Source organism: Electrona antarctica (genome assembly GCF_951216825.1).
Source record: "Electrona antarctica genome assembly, chromosome: 3".
Taxonomy (NCBI): domain Eukaryota; kingdom Metazoa; phylum Chordata; class Actinopteri; order Myctophiformes; family Myctophidae; genus Electrona; species Electrona antarctica.
Genome location: NC_136808.1, coordinates 13,456,244 through 13,481,243, shown reverse-complemented (window position 1 = coordinate 13,481,243; position 25,000 = coordinate 13,456,244). Strand labels below are relative to the sequence as shown.

The 25,000-nt window shown below is 40.9% G+C and overlaps 2 protein-coding genes across 3 annotated transcripts in view; one reads left to right on the top strand and one right to left on the bottom strand.

Moving 5' to 3' along the window:
• LOC306920779 (hexokinase-1-like) overlaps window positions 1–3,184 on the top strand; it is a 43,987-nt gene extending 40,803 nt beyond the window's left edge. Inside the window, exon 21 of the mRNA XM_079497656.1 lies at window positions 562–3,184. Coding sequence (XP_079353782.1) covers window positions 562–724 — 163 coding nt within the window. The 3' untranslated portion in view covers window positions 725–3,184. The remainder of the gene's footprint in view (window positions 1–561) is intronic.
• Window positions 3,185–7,459: 4,275 nt separating this feature from the next.
• The window catches only part of tacr2 (tachykinin receptor 2), an 18,854-nt gene continuing 1,313 nt past the window's right edge, over window positions 7,460–25,000 (bottom strand). The window contains exons 2-9 of one of the 2 annotated variants that reach the window (XM_079496704.1): window positions 24,932–24,985; window positions 23,386–23,536; window positions 20,583–20,878; window positions 12,946–13,140; window positions 11,481–11,631; window positions 10,792–10,911; window positions 9,732–9,808; window positions 7,460–8,591 (exon numbers count right to left, since the gene is read on the bottom strand). In XM_079496704.1, coding sequence (XP_079352830.1) covers window positions 8,252–8,591; window positions 9,732–9,808; window positions 10,792–10,911; window positions 11,481–11,631; window positions 12,946–13,140; window positions 20,583–20,878; window positions 23,386–23,520 — 1,314 coding nt within the window. In that variant the 5' untranslated portion in view covers window positions 23,521–23,536; window positions 24,932–24,985 and the 3' untranslated portion in view covers window positions 7,460–8,251. The remainder of the gene's footprint in view (window positions 8,592–9,731; window positions 9,809–10,791; window positions 10,912–11,480; window positions 11,632–12,945; window positions 13,141–20,582; window positions 20,879–23,385; window positions 23,537–24,931; window positions 24,986–25,000) is intronic. The other variant, XM_079496705.1, reaches the window with a different exon arrangement.

The window sequence follows — 25,000 nt, the reverse complement described above, 5'->3', positions numbered from 1 at the left end:
CCACAGTGAGTAGCATTCATTAGCCATTAGCTGCACCCACAGTGAGTAGCATTCATTAGCCATCCCTCGCACTGCACTGTGGGAGGGAGTGGTAATTTAACGCTGAGCGTGTACAAATCTATAGTGGTCCATTTGGGCCTATTTGCCTAGTCTCAGTTGTAAAATGCCACATTAACAGTGCATACACAACCAGCTCAGTGGCTTTGTGGTTAGAGTGTCCACCCTGAAACTGGGGGGTTTCAGGTTTTGATCCCCGGCCGGGTCATACCAAAGACTGTCAAAATGAAACCCAATGCCTCCCTGCTTGGCACTCAGCATAAAGGGTTAGATCAACTAAAATTGATTCCCGAGCACGGCTGCAAAATATTCTAAATCTTGGGTCTGCAAGGCTTAATGTCATCAAGTGGTGGTCCGTGGCTTAAATGCTGAATAAATAATGGACCTTGATATGAAATGAGTTGAAAACCACTGGTTTATAATGTCTGTTGTTGTTTCAAGATGATGTTCCAGACAGTCTCATCACTTTTCTCACACTGTCTTTTATTCTCTCTCCCCCTATAGTTTCTCCAAGGTCATGGATGAGACCGTGAAGGTGCTCGCCCCTCATTGTAACGTCACCTTCCTGCTGTCAGAGGACGGGAGTGGGAAAGGGGCTGCTCTCATTACAGCTGTTGGCTGTCGGATGAGAGAGGAGCTCGCTGCTGCTCAGCTCAACAGTAGTTAAACTACACAGTCTCTGTTGTCTTTCTCTGCTGTGGCCGCGTACACCTCCCTGTTCTTTGTAATCTGCTATCCTCCATTGGGTCCACCATTCTCTTCTCTTCTCTTCTCTTCTCTTCTCTTCTCTTCTCTTCTCTTCTCTTCTCTTCTCTTCTCTTCTCTTCTCTTCTCTTCTCTTCTCTTCTCCTCTCCTCTCCTCTCCTCTCCTCTCCTCTTCTCTTCCATAATGAAATCGAGCACAGCTTGAAACTGATCACACTCCAATAGCTGCTTCAGCCTGTGTACACATGGCAGAGATGGAGAGAGACTGCTTTGTCCATGTCCGTGTGACATAATACAGTCAAGCACTATGTTTTAGATGTAATTTTGCCATTTTAACACAAACCAGCTATAACTTTTAAGATTTTGCACGGTTTGTCTGCATTCACTAAGTTTAAGCATACAGAGATATAACTTGCACATTGAGCAGGTAGAGAACAAACCAAAACAAAATAATAATCATGAAGAGACATTTACACACTCCTGTAATGCTCCCCACCTTAGTTCATCTTCACTACACCAAGGATCCAAATGTTGATCCAACTTCTGGGGAGCATTATAGCACTACACATTAAAATCCTCAGTGTTAATGTATCCATTTGTAATGCTGGGAGTTTACAAATGGAACTCAATTTATATACTCTCAGAATTAAATTAGCTCTGAAAACACTTGCATACCAAACCTGTGGTATTTATCAGACTATTCATCTGTATCTCCAATGTCATCATAATATTAATTGCAAATGAAAGGTGGAAACATATTTGGTTGTGCAGTCCTGCTCAACAAGGCATGGAACAATGAAATGAGTAATTAGTTCCTAGCAAAATGTGTAATTGCTGGAGGGGTATTTATAAGCTGCTTTAGATGAGAGTCATTGACAAAGTCTGCTCTGCTGTGTCAGATAATTTGAAAGCAAATAACCAATGGGAATAAAAGGGAATGCTTTTCCTTAAAAGTTTATAATCTCTCACCCAGGCATAATACATTATCATATATAAAATTGTGCTATTTATTTTTATTTTTGTACTGGGTGAATGTTACTGTTACTGCAATGCCGATGTATGCAGTTGTAGCCATAATGTCTCTCACCCTGTATCTGTCCTGCACTGGAGGATTTACAAAGCTATTCCTCTCAGATATCGAACTATCATTTATCAGCTTGACAAGAGGGACTTCTTCAATAGAGAGTATGCGCATGCTTAAAGTGAATGGCACATCGAGTGGCAAATTGAGTGGCAAAGTGAGTTTAACATTGTTTAATGTTGTTTAATGCAATCAGATAAGACTTTTCTGTGTGGAACTGTGGATGTATGGGCTGTCAAGGCCAGAAAGTAGTTTTTTGCCACTCAGTAGGCGTTCCTGCATAACTTCCTGGTTTGATGATGATGTCACACGCATACCCTCTATAGCGAGATCTGTGCATGTGGAAAGCCATGCATAGTAGTGACCTGCTTGCTGAATGTTAAGATTCAGTGTTACATTTAATTATCTTTACTGCACTACTTTGGTGTACTGTAAAATACTATAGTATATGTCCAAAATCCAAATACCACCTATATTTGACTCTGTAGAATTGATCATTGATCAATCAGAGCCATTTGTATACAGTGTTTGGTTGAACCATATAGCCACATAATATGTAACAATGCCTTCCATAGCATTACTATGTGGTAGCATTCTTAACATCATTCGGCATATATTCAGTTATTTATTGGCGATAATAATTCACAAATTGAAGCTATAACATGCCAGTGAGACGAAACATACTATGGCTTCAGTAGTGGAAAGCTTAAAGGGAATAATAACAATTTGACAAAAAATAAAAAGCTCCTCCTATACTTACCCAGTCAGATGCACTCCTTTTGCTGTTCCTGACATTTAACACATTCAGATGTTGTTTTAATGTCTTAATAACAAACACTGTAAAACATGCAACCTCATACATACAGAAAGCTTATGTATGCCCGTAAAACGGAAACGACCAGGGGTCAAATTCATACAAATATGGTAATCAAGTAGCAACAGTACCTCAGATAAAATGTGTTTTATCATGTTGTCCCCTGTGTTTATTGTAATCTATTCTAGAAGCAGACACTATTTGGTCAAACTTGAAGGTACTGCATACAATTAGAAGAGAAGCGTTATCATTTTGTGACTGCTGAAGCAGAGGTTATTTATGGTTTATGGTAACCCCTGATGCAGTGTAGAGATTATTTTAGTTGTTGTTACCTTGGTGATGGTGTTTGACTGTACTGGGTCAAATTCTGGCTATGAATGAAACCTTTTAGCACAGCAAAGATTAATACTTCTTATCTATAGGTGATGGTCTCTTTTCCATCCTAGTCACGGTAGTCAGTTTCCCCAACTTGTGTTTCTGTTCACAACTTGTCAATCAATCACTTAATAAAAACAGCTGTGTTTCAATTCTGATGACATTCTTATTTGGATTTTGTTTGGACCACATCACAGTGTACAATTATTCATTGTCTAAAATCATTGGGAGTAAAAAGGTAAAGGATATTTGTAGCCTTCAGTAATTGAGCAACTGAAACCATCCAAAAGCTTCACTATCCACATTTTTGTGTCCGGGCAGCTCAGTCGGTAGAGCTCGTGCCTTTGGACCACGAGTTCATGAGTTCGATCCCGGGCACCGCCAACTCAGCGTATTTAGGAGCACGACTTGGGTGCAGGTGGTGTGGTAAGTATTGGGAGCTCAGCTGATGGTAGGTGTGGCACTCCACCTCAGCATCCATCTCCGAGGGGTTACTCTTGCGTGTAATGTTATCGTCTGATTCTGACAATAAGTCACTCCCGACCTATTGTTTTTAACCACTTAACCCATTTAGACCTGACATCGAAATAAAAAAAGAAAGTCTTCTGAAAGAATATATATTCAAAGATTTGTGCCGTATTTTCACAATTTTTCAAAAATAGCAGATCTACAAGCTCATAGCGCGCCACTCGGTGGCGTGCTATGAGCTTGTAGGTCTGCTATTTTTCAATAGCTAAAGTATAACATAATGCTTAGTTAAAACCTTTCCCGTCCAGAATAGGTTAAACCCTATACAGTACTTAATTGACGAGGTGTAGGGTATAAAATAGGGCAAACTGTAAAAACCTTTACTCATGTGTAACATAGCCCAAAGATGCCCAACAGCTGGTTCACCTATCTAGAACTTACACCCCTCTCACAATAATGACTCGATAATAATAATTAAGGTTGTCCCGATCCGATCATCCCTAGTATCAATATTATATCCACATCATGATATTAGAATGGATAATATCTGTGATTTTGGATATTGTACTATTGTGATATGGCACAAGTGTTCTATATAAATATCGTATCGGGGAAAATCTGTATAGGCAGATACTCAAAATCAAATGATCGGAATCGGACCGGGAGCAAAAAAAACATGATTGGTCGGTACATCCCTAATAATGACTTGGTAGGCCCTATCATAAGAATCATGAAGTGGTGCATACTCCAGGAATTCAGAAGATTTCAACCTGAGTGGCAAGAGAGAATTAGATTTAAAGATGGAGTGCCACAATTTTTGTATTTTTTCAGGTGTCTATGAGGTGACAGTACTTCATTTGACACCCTGGAGTAGTTTTTATGTGCACTGATGTATTCCCTTTTGTTTAGGGTTTCTTCCTGGAGGCTGAACCCTTGACAAACGTGCCAATTATCAGCCCTTCCCCTAACCCCTCCCCCGTTATCATACAACTACAGCTGTGGGTGCGGCTTAAGTTCAGGTGGATCACCACCCACCAGGCAAACCAGGCATACTTAATGAACTGGTGGGGGTGCCCACATAAAAACGACATTTTAACAAATACTGTACACTTTTTTGAAAAACGTCTTCCTCCTTATGTGCCTTTATAACCACCTAAGTTATAATAGTTATAATGTGTTGTTCCACTGAGCATAATAATGCATTATGACCAGCACTTAAAATAAGTTATAAGTTGTTATACATGATTACAAACATTTATAACGAGTGTTATAATGCCTTATAATCACATTATAATGCATTATAAATGCGCTATAATGCATTATAAAGACGACCTTAATATAAAGTGTTACCAAAAAGGTAAAGTTGTCCTTTAAGTAAATGTACTTAGTTACTTTCCAACATACCTTGAAGATTGGATCTAGGATGAGTTTGGCAAAGGTACGGCTCGTTTGTGGTATACTATAGGCAGAGCCACCAACCGTGACAATGAGGTTTTATATGATTTGTTTTATTTGCAACTCAAGAAGTTCAGGTTACAAATGATCAAAAAATTCACAGATGTCACCATTCCAATCCAATGTACAGTATATGTACTTTAGAGCAAGCGACATAATAAATACAGTGCAGTGAGGAAGGTGAAATAAGTGTTTGCTTCAGGGAGTAAACACCAGTAAAGGTCCTTTCAAACAGTCAGCGATGAACGCACATGTTGTCGCATGGATCAAGGACAGGTCTGCTACAGCAGGGGTTCTCAACGTTTTTGGCCGGGGACCCCCGGAAATGCTTTGGCAATGTCTCGGGACCCCCGCCCCGCCCCCTCCCGACCCCCAATATAAATTGACTGCTACAATAACCTTAAACCATTTTGGGCGGGAACCCCTTTTGGTGTTTTAAGCATTGTTATAATTTAGCTATTGAAGGCTACGAGCTTGTAGGTCTGCTATTTTTAAAAAATCGTGAAAATAAAAATTAAAAAAAAATCTTTTTTTTTTGAAAATAATTTGGGGACCCCCTAAAATAATTTGGCGACCCCCCGAGGGGTCGCGACCCACGGGTTGAGAACCCCTGTGCTACAGGTCTAATCAAGAGGAGTGCAACAACGCAAGCGTAAAAAAAAGCTAAACAGAATCCAGGCCTGGTGAGTCGCGGGCGTTTGCACGAAACGAGCACGCGCGCAACAAATTCACGGGCCGCGCTCACGCTTGCGATGTTGCCCCTCGACTTCTCCACGCGTACAGGCAAAAAAACGCAGGTCTCATTGAAAATGAACTATAGGCACGTTACATCGCTTCTCGTTTGAAAGGCCCTTTAGTGTCTACATTTGTGTGCCAATAATGTGTGCCAATAAGTAAGGCCAGACGGGGCCTCAGGCCTAGCCTGGCTCGGCTGATTCGGTCTGGTTTATTAACCAGGCTACCTCAGGCCAGCCCAGTTAGGGCCCAGATAAGGCCAGGCCTTAATTTTCGGGCCTGTTGAGAACTCTAGTTTTTGCCGGCTGCCGGGCACGGATGCACTAATAACTTTGGGGCGGGCCTGTCTAGAGTTTGAATGGACAGGTATCAGTCAAAAGGGAGACATCGAAGAGGAAGGATAGGTGGGGAGGGATCAACATCTGGAATGTCAGAACTGGTCAGCTCCATATATGGAGATCTAAGGGTTTGAGGTCAGATATAGAGTTGCTGGCCGGCTCCATATACTGTATGCAGATCTACAGTAGGTGATGATCCAGTCTTCTCCATATATGGCTATCCAGGGTTGAATGAGGTCAGTGTCGTGATCTTCATATATGGCGGCCTTAGCAATCTGGAGGTTCGTGTTAAGATCAAATATGAGGCCCCCATACCTATGACATAATTATTCTGTTGATACTTGCATGTTGATCCAAATAGTTTTGACTGTTCAATATTGCACACAGCCATTACTCTCGACAAATATGCAGCAACAACACCTCTCCTCATCCTGTCGTCTCTTCACAATAGTGTCTCCCCTTTACCTCCCAATGCTGCACATTTTACCCAGGTTATTAACAGGAAATAGGTGTAACTTAACATTGTGGAAGAGAGTAAGGCAGCGAGCGAGGGAGAGGGGATTGGGGAGGCGGGGGATTGACTGACGTCTGATGGTCAGTCGGAGCTAGTTGTGACGTGGTAGGCACATGTATTTACAGCTGTGTGATCCTACTTTACACATTAACCATCGTACAAGTCACAACTTTGTCTACAACAATATACCACTAAACTGTGTTTCTTGAACATTAATCTACTGTACAACACCGAGTATAAAAAAATAACATTGTATAGGAAGATGTGAAGTCACACAATATACAGTATGAAAAAATTAAAGCACAATATGAGTAATATATATCCATGGAACAAATGTTTCTGTATATATTACAATTCAAACGACCATTGTGTCGATAACAGATAAGATTAACATTGATATTTCATTAAAATAGTATGGGACCCAGTGAAATCGCTGAGTGACATTAAGTTCAATTGTATATGTCAGTCATAAATGTGTAATTGTATGAGTTTCTATAAAGCCAGACTTTGCGTCTTTTTCATCATTCACAGCAGCAGAGCAATGAAACAGACTTGGTGGAAAACTAGGACTTTCACTTCTCCAGAATGATTTCCTTTCTATGGAAGCATAATTATAGCCGAGCAAAAAAGGATTTGATCTAATAATGATTCTGCGCAAAAGCTTGAACTGTACAGGTAAATGACAGATAAATAAATTCACTCATTCTGTTTACAGGGAACCATATCTGAAGGATACTGACAAAATAACCAATAAATAACCAAATAAGTTTGTGTTGTTAGCTATACATAAAATTGCTTCCAATAAAGGCGCTAAAAAGGAGAAAGGGGCTTCGGGCTGGCAAACCCTAGCTAGTACTTAACGAAGATAAGTTGCAATTAATATTTGACCACTATTCTTACAAATAAATGTGTTGTTTTATAGTTACATAAACTGAGGAACAAATGAAATTAACATTCCAACAAAAAAAACATTACAATGAAATTGAGCGTGTCATTTGGCTCCTTTAAATGCAACTCCAAATAGAATGAATTTACTGTCTGAAAGGTTGTTACAAATTTCCAGTGCTGAAAGAAGACACAGAAAAAGATGGTACAGTAATAAGGCTTGGTGCTGATGCCATGGAACGGTCCTCCAGTCATTTATCTGGGAAAACAGTACCCAGTACCACAGTTCATGATTCTTCTACTTAACTACAATACCCACAATGCATAGCTGCCCTCCTAAAAATTGACAGAGGAAGGAATGAAGGAAGTAGAGTGAATGGACCAAATGGACAGATGGTGTGAAACACCAACAATGTCCAGTAAGTAATGACACAGATTTGATCGAGGGTAATTGGGTTGAGAGTTGAATTCCCCCACACTGACCTGTGAATAATGTATAAAGTTCCACAGCTTCTATGAACAATTCATTTCATGTCTCTGAAGGACACTGTTTGTTGTTTCATTGACTGTACTGTAGGTCCTGGATAGAAGCAGACAGTTTGGTTTGGCTGAACTCTGGATGTCTTATAAACGGTTGTTACTTTTATCAGTACTGATCCAGTGTTGTAAATACTGTACCCACTGTATATAATACATCCTCTTATCGGCTACACCGAAACCATGATGAGATTTGATTGGTTGTAGTGAAATCACACAACCTGTCTGTGAGCAAATACTGCTTGGTATATGGACCGATAGTGATAGCAGCAAATCCATTTTAGATGTCAACGGTCGTGTTCAATAATAAGTTTGGCCGTCTGGGATTTGATGTCCACGTGCTTCTCCACAGCATGTATCTTGTTGTGTGTATTTTGTGCGTTTAAGGATGTGTACATATTGAGCGGCGCGCATGTGTCACTCTGTGTGCTCAGCTGAGCGGTGAGCTTTGTGTGCTTGTCGAGGGTTGTGTTGTGCGTGTTGGTGGGTGTTTTCGTACTGTCAGTTCGGGTGCTGCGTGTCATGGTGACTCTGAAGGTGTGTGTGTGTTGCAGTTCCATCTTGTCCTCTTCTGACACTCTGATGAAGGGACAAAACCTGAATGCACGACGGAACCCGGCGCGGAACCTGAAGCAGGATAGAGAGAGGGATATTTAGATTAGGTCAGGAAGTGGTTCTCAAGCGTTTTGTGCCCATGGCACACCAACGGGCAAGTCAAAATACATCTCAACTCAAGCCACACCTGTATTCATATCCATGCAAAATAGCTACTTTTAACACGTCTTAAAGGACCACTTTTCAACCTATCTTAGGTAGGTAGGTAAACCACACCATTGCAACTCATTAAGTTGCAAGGAGTTGCATTGGTGTGGTCGACCTTAAACATGTTTTGCCGGGATCCGATGGCAATTCCGACGGAGCATTAGTCCGACATGCGGGAACAACGGTCGGACTAGCGCTCGAACATGCGCTGCTCCCGTGCTAACCTAACCTTATGGTTAGGTTAGGGTTTGAGGTAGGTTGTCGGTCTAATGAATGTCGGACCAATAATAGTGTCGGAACTAAAGCCTGTACCCGTTTTGTCTAGTAAAGCCCAAAACACACCAAAGGGTCGGGTCGGGCCCGACCCTTTGGTGTGTTTTGGGCTTTACTAGGCAGATTTGTTTAACAAGATTATTATTATTATTTTTAATGACAGATGTAGCCACTACGACCAGTCGGCTGCACTCTGGGAGAACAGAGCTCTTTCAACCAATCAGATTGCTTTCTCGAAACGACCTGTTTGTACACAACTTGAGTGTTAGAAGTAGGGGTGATAAAACTATAGCTAGCTTTTTAGCTACTGTAAGTTAATGATGTCAGACACACTGGGTTTGCTCGGGTTATAGCCTAAATGTGTACAGAGCGCTCAAAAGCCTAGACAATGAAAGCCGGAATATTAAATATTTCACAATAATATCCATTTCATACCTTTGATTTAGACAACAGTATATGATAGGGTTGTACATGGTAGAACTACCTTTGATTTAGACAACAGTATATGATAGGGTTGTACATGGTAGAACTACCTTTGATTTAGACAACAGTATATGATAGGGTTGTACATGGTAGAACTACCTTTGATTTAGACAACAGTATATGATAGGGTTGTACATGGTAGAACTACCTTTGGTTTAGACAACAGTATATGATAGGGTTGTACATGGTAGAACTCATACCTTTGGTTTAGACAACAGTATATGATAGGGTTGTACATGGTAGAACTACCTTTGATTGAGACAACAGTATATGATAGGGTTGTACATGGTAGAACTCATAGCAAGCCAGAATATAGCCAGGTAGACCTGAGGAGGAAACAGAATAGTTAATTCAAAATGTACTTTAGTAGAAGAGCAAACGTATTCAAATAGCATCAAAATGTACTTAAAGTACCAAAAGTAAAAGAAATACTAAATTCTAAATACTAAATACTAAAATATTCCTATGCCCAGTTTTGTGGCATTGATAGTAATTCCGGCCATTACTAAAATGATTAGTTCCGAGACTGTCCATCAACCAAATCCAGAAACGACAAATGCAGCTGTTTAAATACCCCAATGAAATCATACAGTGTAGTGTGTACAACTGGTATTTCACAACTGGAGGGGCATTGTTTGCAATGTCATGGCACTACTGGCAGTGTCATCATCATCAGATAGGAATTGGCAGCCATGACTGATAGAACTCAAAGAATACAAAGAGTTGTTGGTGTCGAGGTACCCACCTGCTCTGCTGTGCTATGTAACCTCATGTACAGGTTCACATCTGGGTCAGTAAATTACATCAAGACTGTCATAATGGACCAGTTCTCATCTAGACTGTGGAACCATTGGCGCACATGTTTGTAGGCTGTCAGAAACTGAACAATGTGGGAAATGAGCATTATATTTTTTTGAGGGGCGCTAGCCCCTCCTATGCCCAGCTTTGTGTGTCTGTGTGTACCGTGGAAATTATTTAATTGGCTGAGCACGGAATGTGATGATGTATGATGATAAGAGTGCCCCTCACACGAGTGTGAGTTTTTAATAATAATAATCCAAATCTACAAAGTAACTAGTAACTAAAGCTGTCAAGTATATGTAGTGGAGTACAATAGTACAATATTTGGATCTTGACGTAGTAGAAGTAAAAGTATTGGATATTGGAAAAACTCAAGTAAAGTACAAGTAAAGTACAAATACCTCAAAATTGTACTTAATACGGTACTTAAGTAAATGTACTTAGTTACTTTACAGTTTACACAACTAACAACAGACAACTACAGACAGAAAAACATTGCGACACTGACCTGTTGAATGTAGTGTTGCTTATAAATGTCTTTTTTGAACGACCCAAGTATGAAGTAGATGTGATAGGGCAACCAACACAGGGCAAAGGTCATCACCACGACAACCATCATCTTGACCACCTGTAGAGAGGTTGTCTGAGATTTGTACTTTTCTTTTCTTTTCTTTTATTCAGATAAGCTCCATTTCATTCAGAGCATAGTGATCATCAGCTTAAGGAAGACTCCAGCCATTTTCAACCTAGCTTCATATAATCTGTCCTTAGAAATGCTCATGATAATATGGTACCATTTTTGTCTACTCAGTCTGTGTCTCAGTCAGAGGTGACAGAGGTGACAGAAACCCGCCTACCAATTTCAAGCTAATAGAAACAGCAGGCTTTCTATTCCTCAGTGGAACATTGGCACGGTATGGAATCCATTGTTCTCGCGGCCGCGTTAATAAAAAAAAAAGTATTTGAAATCTTTGAAAAATAAAAATAAAAAGCCTAACGATGATGTCACTGGTAGTGGATTTCTGAAGTGTCCAGTGTCCACAGACCAGCATTCCCATGTCTAACCAATGACTAGTCTAAACTGCAAGTATGCACCCCATTATGTGAAGTTGAATCTAGCAAGTTTCAGCTTATTTGTGTGTAATTCATTCAACAGAAAACCTCTTAAAATTCTCGAAAAACAGTGCAGAGTGTAACCTTTCTCTTAGAAGTAATCTGGTTGTGATAATGTTCTGTTGCCTCCCCAGGAATGTGGGCCCCCCACAGTGTTTGTCCAACCAAACTGTAGGTCACCATCATCACCAGTAGAGGGAGCAGGTAGATCAACAATATCACTGCCAACTGGTAACTATAAAGAAACAGAAAAGTTATAGATCACAGCCCTTCATTGATTTAAATTGGTTTTACACAAACAAAGGGGGAGTTTACTGTGTGTGTGTGTGTGTGTGTGTGTGTGTGTGTGTGTGTGTGTGTGTGTGTGTGTGTGTGTGTGTGTGTGTGTGTGTGTGTGTGTGTGTGTGTGTGTGTGTGTGTGTGTGTGTGTGTGTGTGTGTGTGTGTGTGTGTGTGTGTGTGTGTGTGTGTGTGTGTGTGTGAGTGATGTTTCAGTTGAGTCGTGGGCGCGGAGAACAAGATGACACCAGGCAGTATCACATAAACTATGTTCTAGGCTATTTACACACATTGAGAATATACAGTCTTCTGGACACAGACCAAGATGTGAGCAATGGAAATGCACAGAATGCATAGGAAAGCCACAACAGATGCATGTCTAGATTAGACTCAGTAGTAGTCAGTAAAATACTGGACACATGACAAGAACCACAAGATATGAGAAATGGAAAAGAGAAGCAGGATGAGTAGGAAAACAACAGATGTGATTTGTTTAATTGTGCACAGGTGTCAGTCTTTATCTGGAAAGGTAGGTGGATGGCCATGGCGTCAAGTATATCAGTGCTTGCTTATCATTGCTGCCTGGAGGAAACCATGTGCACCTAACTCCATTTTTGACATTTAGATTTATTTTTTTCATAAATCAATGCTATTGAACACCCTTTACGTCTGTGTGTTGGTTAAAAAAATGTAACTAATGGAAAGTATTTAAAAGTGCCTAACTCCATTGGATCCTCAAACTATCTGCCAAACCAAACTATCTGCCAAACCAGATAACTCCACCCGTTAGCCATCCTTTATATAAATCAGTGCTATTGAACACCCTTTACGTCTGTGTGTTGGTTAAATAAAAGTGAGGGGCACTCTTATCATCGTATATCATCATGACGTAACATGTCGATTTTCTTTGTGTATGACAAAAATAGCCAATTTGCTCATCCACATATGACGTAAATTCTCCATTAATTGTCAATGGGAATTTAATGTTTGTGTAAGACGAAAATCTACACTAATAGCTGAATATAGGAGGGGCTAGCCCCCCTAAAAAAATATTGAACCAATGAAAAGTATTAAAAAGCGCTTCGACAAAAACCTCCTAACTCCACTAGCATCTTAGCCGGTTTCTTCCAGACAGCAAAGATATGCAGATGAGAGTGAATCAACAAATATATGTAGACCTACTGGTCAAGCAAGTAAATGTCAGTCCTAATCATAATTATAATAATAAGAATCTGTCTGTCTGTTTGTCTATATTATACTATCTCACTTACGTTAATTGATGTTTTCCTCCATAATCATCAGGCCAGTCGACCATGCACACAGTCCTGGGGTAGTAGAATCTGGTTACGCTGTAGTAGCACTGGGGGAAAGCCAGCGAGAATGCTATAGCCCAAATTAGACCAATAACAACCTTGGTAGAGGTGGAAGAGAGGCGGGGTTTCAGAGGGTGAATAATTGCCATGTACCTGTAAGAAGAAAATAAAATCCATTTATAACGGTCACAGTCAAGATGCAATTTTTCAACACTTTGTTTACACATTTTTCATACTTGTAAACATCGTAAGAAAGCAGATTTTTCATCCATGTTTTGACAGTTATGAGAAAAGGCTTTGCAGCACCTCATGAATCACACAACCTACAGTACAAATAGTATGGCCTTGTTGAAGGTAAAATACTTGAAGGTTAATCTATTCATCCATCATTTACATGAAGATAAAAAAACACCTCATTGGTATGTCTGGGTTTTCTCTCTGTTCAATCAATTCAGTAATATTCTAAAATATAATATAATAAAACGTCAAAGTCAATACCCCTGTACAAAGACATTCCAATTAAAAAAGAGAGAAAAAACGTCCTTTTCTGTGTGTTCCTGACTGACATTAGAAAATGCCATTTTCACAGTCAAACAGACATCATCATACATCATGCACAATTAATCATGTTAATTAACCATTTAACCAATTAACCATGGACATACACATGAAAACCCATGCACGCACATTGCATATTTACTGCTGTCAAGTGTACAAAGAATCCTGTAAACAAATACAACTATACTGGAACACACACACACACACACACACACACACAAACACACACACACACACACACACACACACACACACACACACACACACACACACACACACACACACACATCGACACGCACGCACATAACGGCAGAACAACATGCATAGAGATGGGCTCTATAGCCTGTAATGTATGCATACAGCACACGCTGATGACCTACGGTACGTGTGCATATATTACGTTTTTGTTAAACTTTGAATTTACACATTTACGCAGTGCTCGCGCATAATACAATAACAGCATTTTAACCACTTATACCCTATATACTTCATTCATTGGCCCCCTCCTTTTGTCCCTCTACACACTATCTCTTTGCCGAAAAACTATTAAGCTCACTATATGAGATGTGTTGCATGTTGCAACACATTGTGAGCTTGTAGATCTGCTATTTTCATGTCCAGAATAGGGACACTATAGCTGGGGTTCAAGTGGTTAAGAGCACGGACAGCACCCTTCTTCTTTCTCTCGCCACTTTCTTTCTCAAGGATAATTTATGCTTCGGGCCAACGACCGTGTGGGCCAATAAAAGGGATTGTTTGAAAAAGGATAAATCAGTCTTCAGTCTCCTTCCTCGACGACGTCACCCCACTCTCTTTCCCTCCGTCTGTCTAGATCAGTCCAGCCTATCTGAGAACATCATTCTATGACATTACTTTTGTCCCTCCCTACATATTGTGTGTAGGTGAGAGTGAGAGGGTCAGCAAATAATAATAATAATAATGAATTGCATTTTTATAGTGCTTTTCCAAGTGCTCAAAGCGCTTTACAGTGGTTCATTCATTCATACATTGGGAGGTGAAGTGGCGAACAGTCAACGCCTGCAGCGTCCTCACTTCCCACATTCACACACCAATGATGGCGAGCTCACACCGACCGACTCATTGGAGGCAATGTAGGGTTCAGTGTCTTGCCCAAGGACACTTCGACATGTGGACAGGAGGAGCCGGGATTCGAACCGCCGACCCAGGGATCATTGGACGACCTGCTCTACCTCCTGAGCCACAGCCACCCTGTTTCACGTACACCAACTGAATTTACGATTGTGATTATTTGTTTTTATGCAAATGCCAATTTTATGCAAGACCTCACGTTACAGAAACGGGAGATAGGCTCTCCTGCCTCCTGCCCTATGGCTCGACAAGGCTTACTTAATGATTAACCTACTGCTAAAGATACCTTCCAAAGAACTTACATATTGTGGAAATGATCCGTTATTTGGACAGTGCATGAGACTCAGATAGTTGGAACACATTCACAATGTCAATCTATTACAGTATGTATGCACCTCATGCAATGTTCTGATGTTCAACAACTTCAACTCGATATACTTTGTTGACACCATTGGTCTATACATCCCCTCTATTTTTCCCTCCAGCAACATTTATCTCTACACCATAAATCTTCACACCATCAATCTTCAGAGAAAATAGCAGATCTACAAGCTCACAACATGTTGTGTTGCGGCGTATTGTGACTGTAAACTTGAAGATCTGCTATTTTCGACCAATAATAATAATAATAATAAACTTTATTTATATAGCACCTTTCATACATAAATGTAGCTTTACAGAGCAGAAAAGATAATAAAAACAAAAGCAAGAAAAAACAGCATTAAAACTGGCATGCAGTTAAAACAATAGCGCAGTGTCAAATCAGACAAAAGCAGTGGTACAAAGATAAGAACAGATATTTTAAAACTAAAAGCAAGAGTAAAAAGGTGAGTCTTAAGCTGTGTCTTAATAAAATCACACCTGTGTGAACTGAGTGGTGCAACTACACATTTATTGTGTAGTGACGTCACATACTAACCATAGCAACCATGCTCGTTTTTTGGTTGCTAACCATAGCAACCATGCTCGTTTTTTGGTACGAACAAACATGGGTACAAAGCCAGTTGTTGGAGTGGTTTGCACCACTCAAAAATGTCTATAGAGGGTAGGCACCCTCATTTTTGAGTGGTGCAAACCACTCCAACTGATCCGCAGTGGTAATTTGTTCCAGGCTGTTGGCCCATAAAAGCAGAATGCTGCCTCGCCATATTTCTTACTAGCCACCTTTTTGGGGAGTTCGAGTAGGCCAGCAGTGGAGGACCTTAGGGGGCGGTTAGGCAGACAGTCAAGGAGATAACTCATTCCATGCCACAGGACGCCTTTGGATGCCTCCCCTTTATGGATTTAATTGTGTTTTTGAACATTGGAACATTACATTTCTGTTGCGACAGGCCTATGCAGCAGCACACTAGAGTAGACCGTGCAAATCCAAAAACATTCCTCTGATATGTTGTTCTTTCATTTATGTTTGGAAAGTATAGAAATTATAATTCCCAAGTCATATAACCCAGTGGTGCCACAAATTGAAAATTAATGAGGAGGAATTGCTGCAATGCAGGCAGGTTTCACACTTGATTGAAGAGTAATGACTAGGCAGTCGTCGCATGATTCATTATCATCTACACAGAGTCTGCACAGATGTAACAGTGCAGGGGACAATGGTCCCTCCTGTGACAATTACTATCCTCCACCCAATATAACAACATGCTTTCAGAATGAGCCTAGATAGCGGAGCCATTCATCATACTGGTATGAGCATTGGACTAATCAGAGCTTTGAAAGACCCAAACAGCAGCAATATATGATGCCATATATATGAACATGTGACATGAGTGTGCCACGCCTGGGTCGCGTGGTGCCTCCCAGATGTTTCGGGGGGGAAACATCAGGGAGGTTTCCTAGCCTGGTAGTCAGGCTAGCCTGTAGTCATTGTTTTGTAGTCAGGCCGGAACCCTCTAAACCAGAACATCCTTTCCCTCAAACCGGAAGAATAGTACCTTCCCAATAACAGCGTGACTCGCACTACGCCGCATCAAGGCTTTTATTGGGAAGTTACTAATCTTCCTTTGAGGTTTCTATTCAACCACCCTAGGGGAATTTTTGACAGCTGCTGAAAGTTGGGGTACCATCAACAACCAATATAATGGAAAAATGTTCTAAATTTTATTATTGTGACCGTCGCAATTAACTATGAAACCTTGCTTTTTTGTCACGTCACGTCACTCACAAACCCCATACATGGGGAAAGCCCCCATATATTTTGCCCAGGTCACTATGACATAGTAAATCAGGGATCATATCATAGTAAATGTGACCTGCTGTCGCAATTAAGCCCATATATGGAGATCCCTGATGTCATCAATATTTGTATATGGATATATGTCCTTCCCCATCCATCCTTCCTCTTTGATGTCTCCCTTTTGACTGATACCTACCTGTCCATTTAAACTCTAGACGGGCCTGCCCCAAAGTTATTAGTGCAGCAACAGCAAACTTTGAGGAGTTTGCTGTTGACAGCTGTCAACTCGGCTGCCCGCTGGTCGCGTCCGTGTGTAGCCTACCTCTGGCTTGTGAGAGTCAAACAGTGCATAGTTTGTAGCCCGCTGTGGGATCAGTCAACACCACACCATCCAAGAAGTGAGTGTAATTTCTGCTCGTCCGACGCCCGGTTTCAGCTGGAGACGCTGTCAATCTTCTCGGAGGGTTCGATGAGGAAACGCTAACCGTCATCAACTGTCAGTAAGGGATGCCACAGCGCTCTGACCGTGACTGTCTGACGTTCTGACTGATGTGTTATTTTATTTGTTTGGGGGAACATTCATTAAACTGTCTGATATTGGTGTTGCGTGCCTGAACATTATTTGTGCGTCATACTGCAAGTGCACATTATTGGTTCACACTTGAGTGACACGTAGGGGAACTGAACATTGTCTGCAAGAAAACATTTGAACATTTATTATTTGATTTTGGGTTTGGTTTCACTGTTGAACATAATACACTGCTCACTGGTAAATGAAGTCCTCTGTCTGTGCGTGTTTCCTTTATGATTCTGTATGGTATTATTGTGTGTCTACTGTTTGTTCCAGGGGTTGATATATTTATTTGTCTATCCCTTGTACGGTGGTTGGGGCGGGTATTATTTTACCTTATTTGTCAGACTGGGGGTCTCTGACTGGCACCCCGACGCGAGCTCGCCCCAACAAACCGCTACATAAAAAGTGGAAAGCTGAAACCGGGCGTCGGACGAGCAGCCCAGTCCGTCGCGGAAATTAGTACAAAATACTAACACTCACTTCTTGGATGGTGTGGTGTTGACTGATCCCACAGCGGGCTACAAACTACGCACTGTTTGTCTCTCACAAGCCAGAGGTAGGCTACACACGGACGCGACCAGCGGACAGCGCCCCCGTTCCGTTCATTCAGTCTCGTTCTCGTAGCGCGCGGGCATGTGACCTAGGGTAGTGTTAAAGGCGCAAACCCTGTACACACTCCATATATGGCCAGTGCACACAACCTCACCCTCAGGCATCTTACTGGTACTTTAAGTAGCATGTGACGTGTCAAACTAGGGGGTTAAATGACAGATGAAGCCACTACGACCACAAATCCCAAGAGAGTAGCTAGCCTAGCCACCGAGTCTGCTGCGCTCTGGGAGAACAACACTGCTGAATTCTTTGTTTGAATTAGGTGTTCCATGATGCTGGTTTGAAGCACAGCTAGAAGGCTGTATCAACCAATCAGATTGCTTCCTCGAAACAACCAGTTTTATAACCGTGTTTAAGTGTAAGTAAAGTCTTTGTTAATTGTCCACCTTGGTGTACTTTGAAGTGAGTTCCGCATATGGGTCCAAACACACCCCTGACAATCTGTTGACTACCACTTTGATTCTGACCTTCTCCCGTCAGGGGTTTGTTGACCAGGTGGTGCTTTTGTTGAGGTCATTACTCATATCATCTGTTCACAAGAGGGTTCTGTCTGTGCACCTTAAATAATAAACCCACAAGAGATGACACAGCTCTGACATTCATCAGTTCAAATGTCCACTTGAACCCTATAGACCAATTATTTGTTTACAAACATATTGGGTCTGGGCACACGGTTGACTGTTTCATGTAATCAATTCCCAACAGATCTCCAAACCTGTTGTTTTGGGGAGCGCTGGTTTCAGTCCATTCAACCTCCTCTTGTGAGTTGGCTAGTGAGATGCACCCAAGGAGACATTTATACTTCAAAGCGCAACAGTGTTGCGCACAGAGAACAGCTGATATACAAGCTCACATCGCATCACAGATGCGACTGTTGTGAGCGTAGAGGTCTGCGTGCGCGACACCATCACGGGACGAAGCATAAATTATACTTGATGGGCTGCAGGTGCGCGTGCAGCCATGGACAATCAGGCTCTGCTGCTGTGATCATGAGCGCACCTCCCGTTCTTATCACAGCGACTGGAGGTGTGGTTTTGAGGACAATTGTTTTGAATTACTATTATTGTTCAAACACAACAGAAACCAAGGACTATATATTTCAAGGGCGAGAGATCACAATACAAATCCTAATCATTCTTCCTCCACACTGGGAGAAAAACAGCATCTGAATGTTTGATGGGGCATTTTTTACACGTGAGTGCAGTTAGAACTTTTCCATTGCATCTTATGAGAGGTGGTGTTCTTCTGCTGCCTTTATGCATGCGCATGCTGTTTCTTATCAGTGTGACGTCGTCTGTTAAGGCGTCTATAGTGTCCCTATTTTGGTGGCGAACATTCAGTAAAACATAGCAGATCTACAAGCTCACATGTCGTCTGTCACTACAACAACGCAACCCCTATCATTATGGTATCCAGGTAACAAGATGGGTCCCACGCAGTGCCACACACCACCCACAGCTCCTGGTACAATTCTAATGACAAAATCGATAGATGAATTGGATTTTAACTGCTGAGCAGCAAGACAGATGGCTCTGCCATTCCTGTGGTCTGTTACATTGCTGCTCAGTGGGCAGTTCACGCCTTAAATAGCCTGTCATTATTGGATCAATTCGGTTTATGAACTGCTGAGTGGGATTTCTTTTTCTTTTTTGAGGCCCTACAGGTTTAATGCTTGTTTTTAGTTCAATGTTTGCTTTAAAAACGCCATTGACAATGAAGGGAATATTGTCATCTTGTCCCTAACACAAACATTAAATGCCATTAACAATAAAGAGAATTTAATGTTTGTGTTGGCACCGTTTTAGACTTTAATATATTAGCGCCCCTCACTTCACACGGGTGTGATTTTTTTTTACTACAATTCAATATGAAAATATGGGATAGAAAATCAATGTTGCATGATGAACCGTTCAGCATTCAGAACTATGAGCACAATGAAGGTTTTACAGAACAAATAGATTGCATACAATCCGTACATCATGGATACAGTGGTGGATAGTAACTAAGTACATTTACTTTGTACTTAAGTACAATAATGTGAGCTATTTGTACTTTACTTGAGTATTTCTAATTTCCAGTACTTTTACTTCTACTCCACTATACATCTCAGAGGCAAATATTGTATTTTACTCCACTACATTTATTTGAAAACTTTAGTTACTAGTTAATTTGTAGATTAATTTGTTGATTATTATTACAAAACATACATTAACCATCGTTCAGTCCTACATTTTGGCCATTTGAAAATAGACGATCTACAAGCTTGTAATGCGCAATGCAACGCATTATGAGCTTGTAGATCTGATAGTTTCAAAATATTTGTATACATTTGAAAACTTGAAATGAGACATTCTGCTTAATGAGTACTTTTACTTTTCATACTTTAAGTACATTTTAATGGCAATACTTTTGTACTTTTACTCAATTGCATTTTGAATTCCGGACTTTTACTTGTAACGGAGTATTTCTATATTGCAGTATTGATACTTTTAAACATTTTAGTACTTTTTCCACCACTGCATGGACCCAATGTGTAAGCAGGCGTTCTGACTGTTTCCTTACCTGTCCACAGCTATGGCAGCCATCGAGTATATTGAAGAAAACATGGCAGTGATTGGAAAGAAGTTCTGGAATCGACAGTAGCCCAATCCAAAGTACCAGTCGTTATGAAGGGCGTAGACAAAGTTGAAGAGCGTGTTGAAGGTTGCCATGGAGAAGTCACAGAAGGCCAGGTTGACGATGAAGTAGTTGGTTACGGTTCTCATGCGTCGATGAGCGAGGATAATCCATATCACTGTGACGTTCCCCGTAACGGAAACTAGAATGATCAGAGAATACGCTATAGCCCACAGAGCCACCTAGGAGGAGAGGAGAGGAGAGGAGAGGAGAGGAGAGGAGAGGAGAGGAGAGGAGAGGACGTCGTCATTTCAACACACTTGAGCAAAGGGACTGAGTGAAGAGTATAGCTAGAATTAGTGATGCACGATATAATCGGTAGCGTATCAAAATGGCCATATCGGCCATAAAAATGCCATATCGGCATCGAATCGGTCTCCAAATAATCCGATTATTTTCACAGATATTGATGACGCAATAATAATGTGACCGGCAACTCTTCGTCCCATGCTATCACACACTGCCACTGAGACACTCATCCATGCCTTCATCACATCCAGACTCGACTACTGCAATAGCCTCCTGTATGGCGTCACCAACAAGGTTCTCAAAAAACTACAGTATGTTCAAAACTCTGCCGCCCGCCTGCATGCTCACTAGAACCTGATCCAGGGACCACATCACACCTGTCCTCCGCTCCCAGTCAAATTCAGAATTGACTTCAAAGTTCTCACCATCACATACAAAGCCCTATAAACAAAGCTGCACCAGGCCCCCCGCTACCTCTCTGAACTCATCCAACGCCATGTCCCCACCCACTCCCTCAGGTCAAGCACTGCTAACCAACTGGAACCCCACATGTCAAACAAGCAAAGCTGGGGTGACAGGGCCTTCGCAGTGGCCGCCCCCTCACTGTGGAACTCACATCAGAGCTGCCCCCACCTTTGAAACGTTCAAAAGCACACTTAAAACCCACCTTTTCAGACTTGCTTTCCCTACATAATTCCCCACCCCCCTACTTTGTCTGCCTACCTTAGTTTCTAGTTTTTAACCTTTTAACTTTTTATAGTTAATTTTTCTAATAAAACTGTTTTTATTATTTTGTTCTGTAAAGCGACTTTGGGTACCTTGAAATGTGCTATATAAATTCTATGTATTATTATTAATGGATTTTTCTCTGTCAGCTGTTAGTGGGGATGGGGGCTTACCATCTCTTCACCAGAAAAACAAAATTGAAGTTCAATATAAATATAATATAATATTAATAATGTAATATATCGGTATCGGCTGATATGGCCCTGAAAATAATCGGAGATGGGATATTCGGTCATAATTTCAATATCGTCCATCTCTGGCTAGAACATAGTAGTATAGTAGAAACTAGAATATTAGTAGTATAGTATAGTATAGTATAGTATAGTATAGTATAGTATAGTATAGTATAGTATAGTATAGTATAGTACAGTATAGTATAGTATAGGAGATCCTTTGCATGGATCCATATACCTCTACTAATACCATCTTCCACTGTATACACATCACAAAGATACATACGTACGGTACTGTATATGTTTAATAAAAAAGCATTACTTTATACTTTTATATTACAGAGAAAAAATTGTAAATGAAGAAGCTATAAGAACCACAAAAGAAAAGTATCAAATGCAATGTATTCTCTAGTCTAGGCAGAGGAGAAGAGAGTCGAGGACAGGGAAAAGCAGCACAAAAATATACTAATGTTTATTATATTTTACTATAATTAAATGTATACCATATGGCTTTCAAAAATGCCGTAAGTGCATTGCTCATTATTTCACGAATGGAAAGCTGCACTTTCATCAGACACAGATGGCTAGGCAGAAAGGTCTCGTTTTAATTTCTATTCAACTGACGGCTACTGAGAGCATTCCATGGTCTGATTAAATGTGATTTTGTTTTGTCTCTTTCAATGCATTGATAGCATTCAAACTGGGAGCTGACATCCATCCATCCATCCATCCATCTTCAACCACTTATTCGTAGTCAGGTCGCTGGGGCAACAGCTCCACCAGAGTGTTCCATACTTCCCTCTCCAGAGAAACATAATAACTTCCACCTGGGGGATCCCGAGACGTTCCAAGGCCAGTGAGTCGATGTGTTTTCTCCAACTGCGCCTTGGTCTGCCCCGGGGTCTCCTCCCAGTGGGACGTGCCTCAAGGACCTCCCTAGGGAGACGACCGAGAGGCATAGATGTAATATCTGATGAATTTGGGGGAGTTTGATAGACAAACTAGATAAAGTGCCCCTCGGGGCACAGGTCTCCACCAGGGCAGGTCAGGAAGTGGCCTCCTGGTGGCGCTATAATAGGCCAATGTGATTCAATGTGCGTTCATGATTTGAGGCTTTTTGTTAAAAACGGGCCAATCCTGCAAACTTTGAAAGCCAATGTTAGCCAATTATGATGGAATATGAAATATCGGACAGATCCGTCTTGAACACATGACTATAGAGATAGTGTGTAACGATTTGCGGGATTTTTGGACAGTGTGGATAGTGTGTAACGGGATAGTGTGTAACGATTTGCGGGATTTTTGGACAGAATCTGGAGGAGTATTATAGCAAAAAATGACAATAACAATTCAGGAGTCCACAGCTAGGAGTCAAAGTCCATGAGACTCCTGCAGGATCCAGGGGGGTTGGCATGCAGCCCTGCTGGGGGTCCTCAGACCCCACTTTGAGAAACACTGATTTAGGCTATACTTTGACCCACCTGCCAATCAGGCTGTTGGAACTGGTTGCCAGTGGTTTCGTTGCCGTCGTCCAACCACTCGCTACTGGTCACATTAGAGAACGGTAGAGAGGTTGCTTCCATGTCTAGATCCATTTGAAGGCTTTCAGAATCCATTCTGTTCCCACTTCATCTGTTGAATACACACACACACACACACGCACACGCACACGCACACGCACACGCGCACACGCGCACACGTACATTTTAACCATTTATGTCCACACAAAGATGCATACAAGGACACAAATATTATAGGTGCAGAACACATTTACAAAATGGTACAATACTCATGTCACTCAGTCCCCTTTATCACCAGTTGGTATCACCAGAGCTCCAAAATTGTAACGTTAATTATGAATTGAGTGGGCAAAACTAAACCAGTTATCAGAATATAGTGAAATTAACCACTTTCTATTTTGTGCATGTCATAGGCAAACACAATGTTCGAAAATAGTATATATATATAAGCTCACAGGGCTTGTATAACAGGTATAACTGCTATTATTTTTTAAGTAGTGCTAAAGTGTTTAAATTGCTGGGGGCCCCTGGAACCTCCCCAAGGACACCTGGGGGTTCCCAACTTCCCGCACACCTTTGAGAACCACTGATGCAGGCTATTCTCTTTTCCTGCTCATCTGTATTCAGAACATAACCATGCAGTGATTATTAGAATTGCATGCATTCATCACAGAGATCATGCAGTACTGAACAACTACAGTACAATGCATACGTAGATGTATCTTTTATGAATACTCTCTCTCATATAGAAACAAGGCAATTATAGTGATTCAATTGAAAAGGGCAAAGCATGAATTAATTTGTTTGATTTTAACTAAAACAAAATTAAATTGTTATCACCATGAAACTTCCCCATGCAGTTGATTACTTACACGAAGACAATGATTTATTGTATTACAAATTTGTATGCATTTAAAATATGCAAATGAGGCATTATATAGGAAAATATGCAAAAAATAGAAGATATGAAAAAGCTACTACTGTGGAAGGGTTATCATATATTAATTTACTTATATTGATCCTATAAACAATTTAATATTGTTATAGTTCTGACCACTCAATTCACACACGCACGCACGCACGCACACACACACACAGGTTTTGATTTTTGAATGATTGCATAATAGCAGTTTCATTCTTCCATCAGCCATGCCAAGCCAGCTACATTTATTGTTTATTATGTACATTTCTTTCATGCATCTATAGTTGTAATCTGATGATGGAGGCTTTAATAATCAATGGCTTATATAGGCTTATAAAACAAACACTTTTACAAGTTTTATTATGTTTATAGATGTAGAACAGTGGATATAGGATTTGGTCCACAATTCCATGCTGTATTGATGTGGTACCATGGAGAGACAACAGACAAACCTCTTCTGCATTGTGCAGACTTCTTGTTAGTTTAGTAATGCAGATGTTTAATGTAAAATGAAAGGTTTAATTTTACACTGTCAAGAGTTAAAGATCTAATGGGTCCATTTGGTTACCAATTCTCCATCATTACCTGAATGGGGACCACCTGGCTGGAACCCCCTCTAGGACCACTGTTTGAGAACCACTGAAGAAGGTAAAC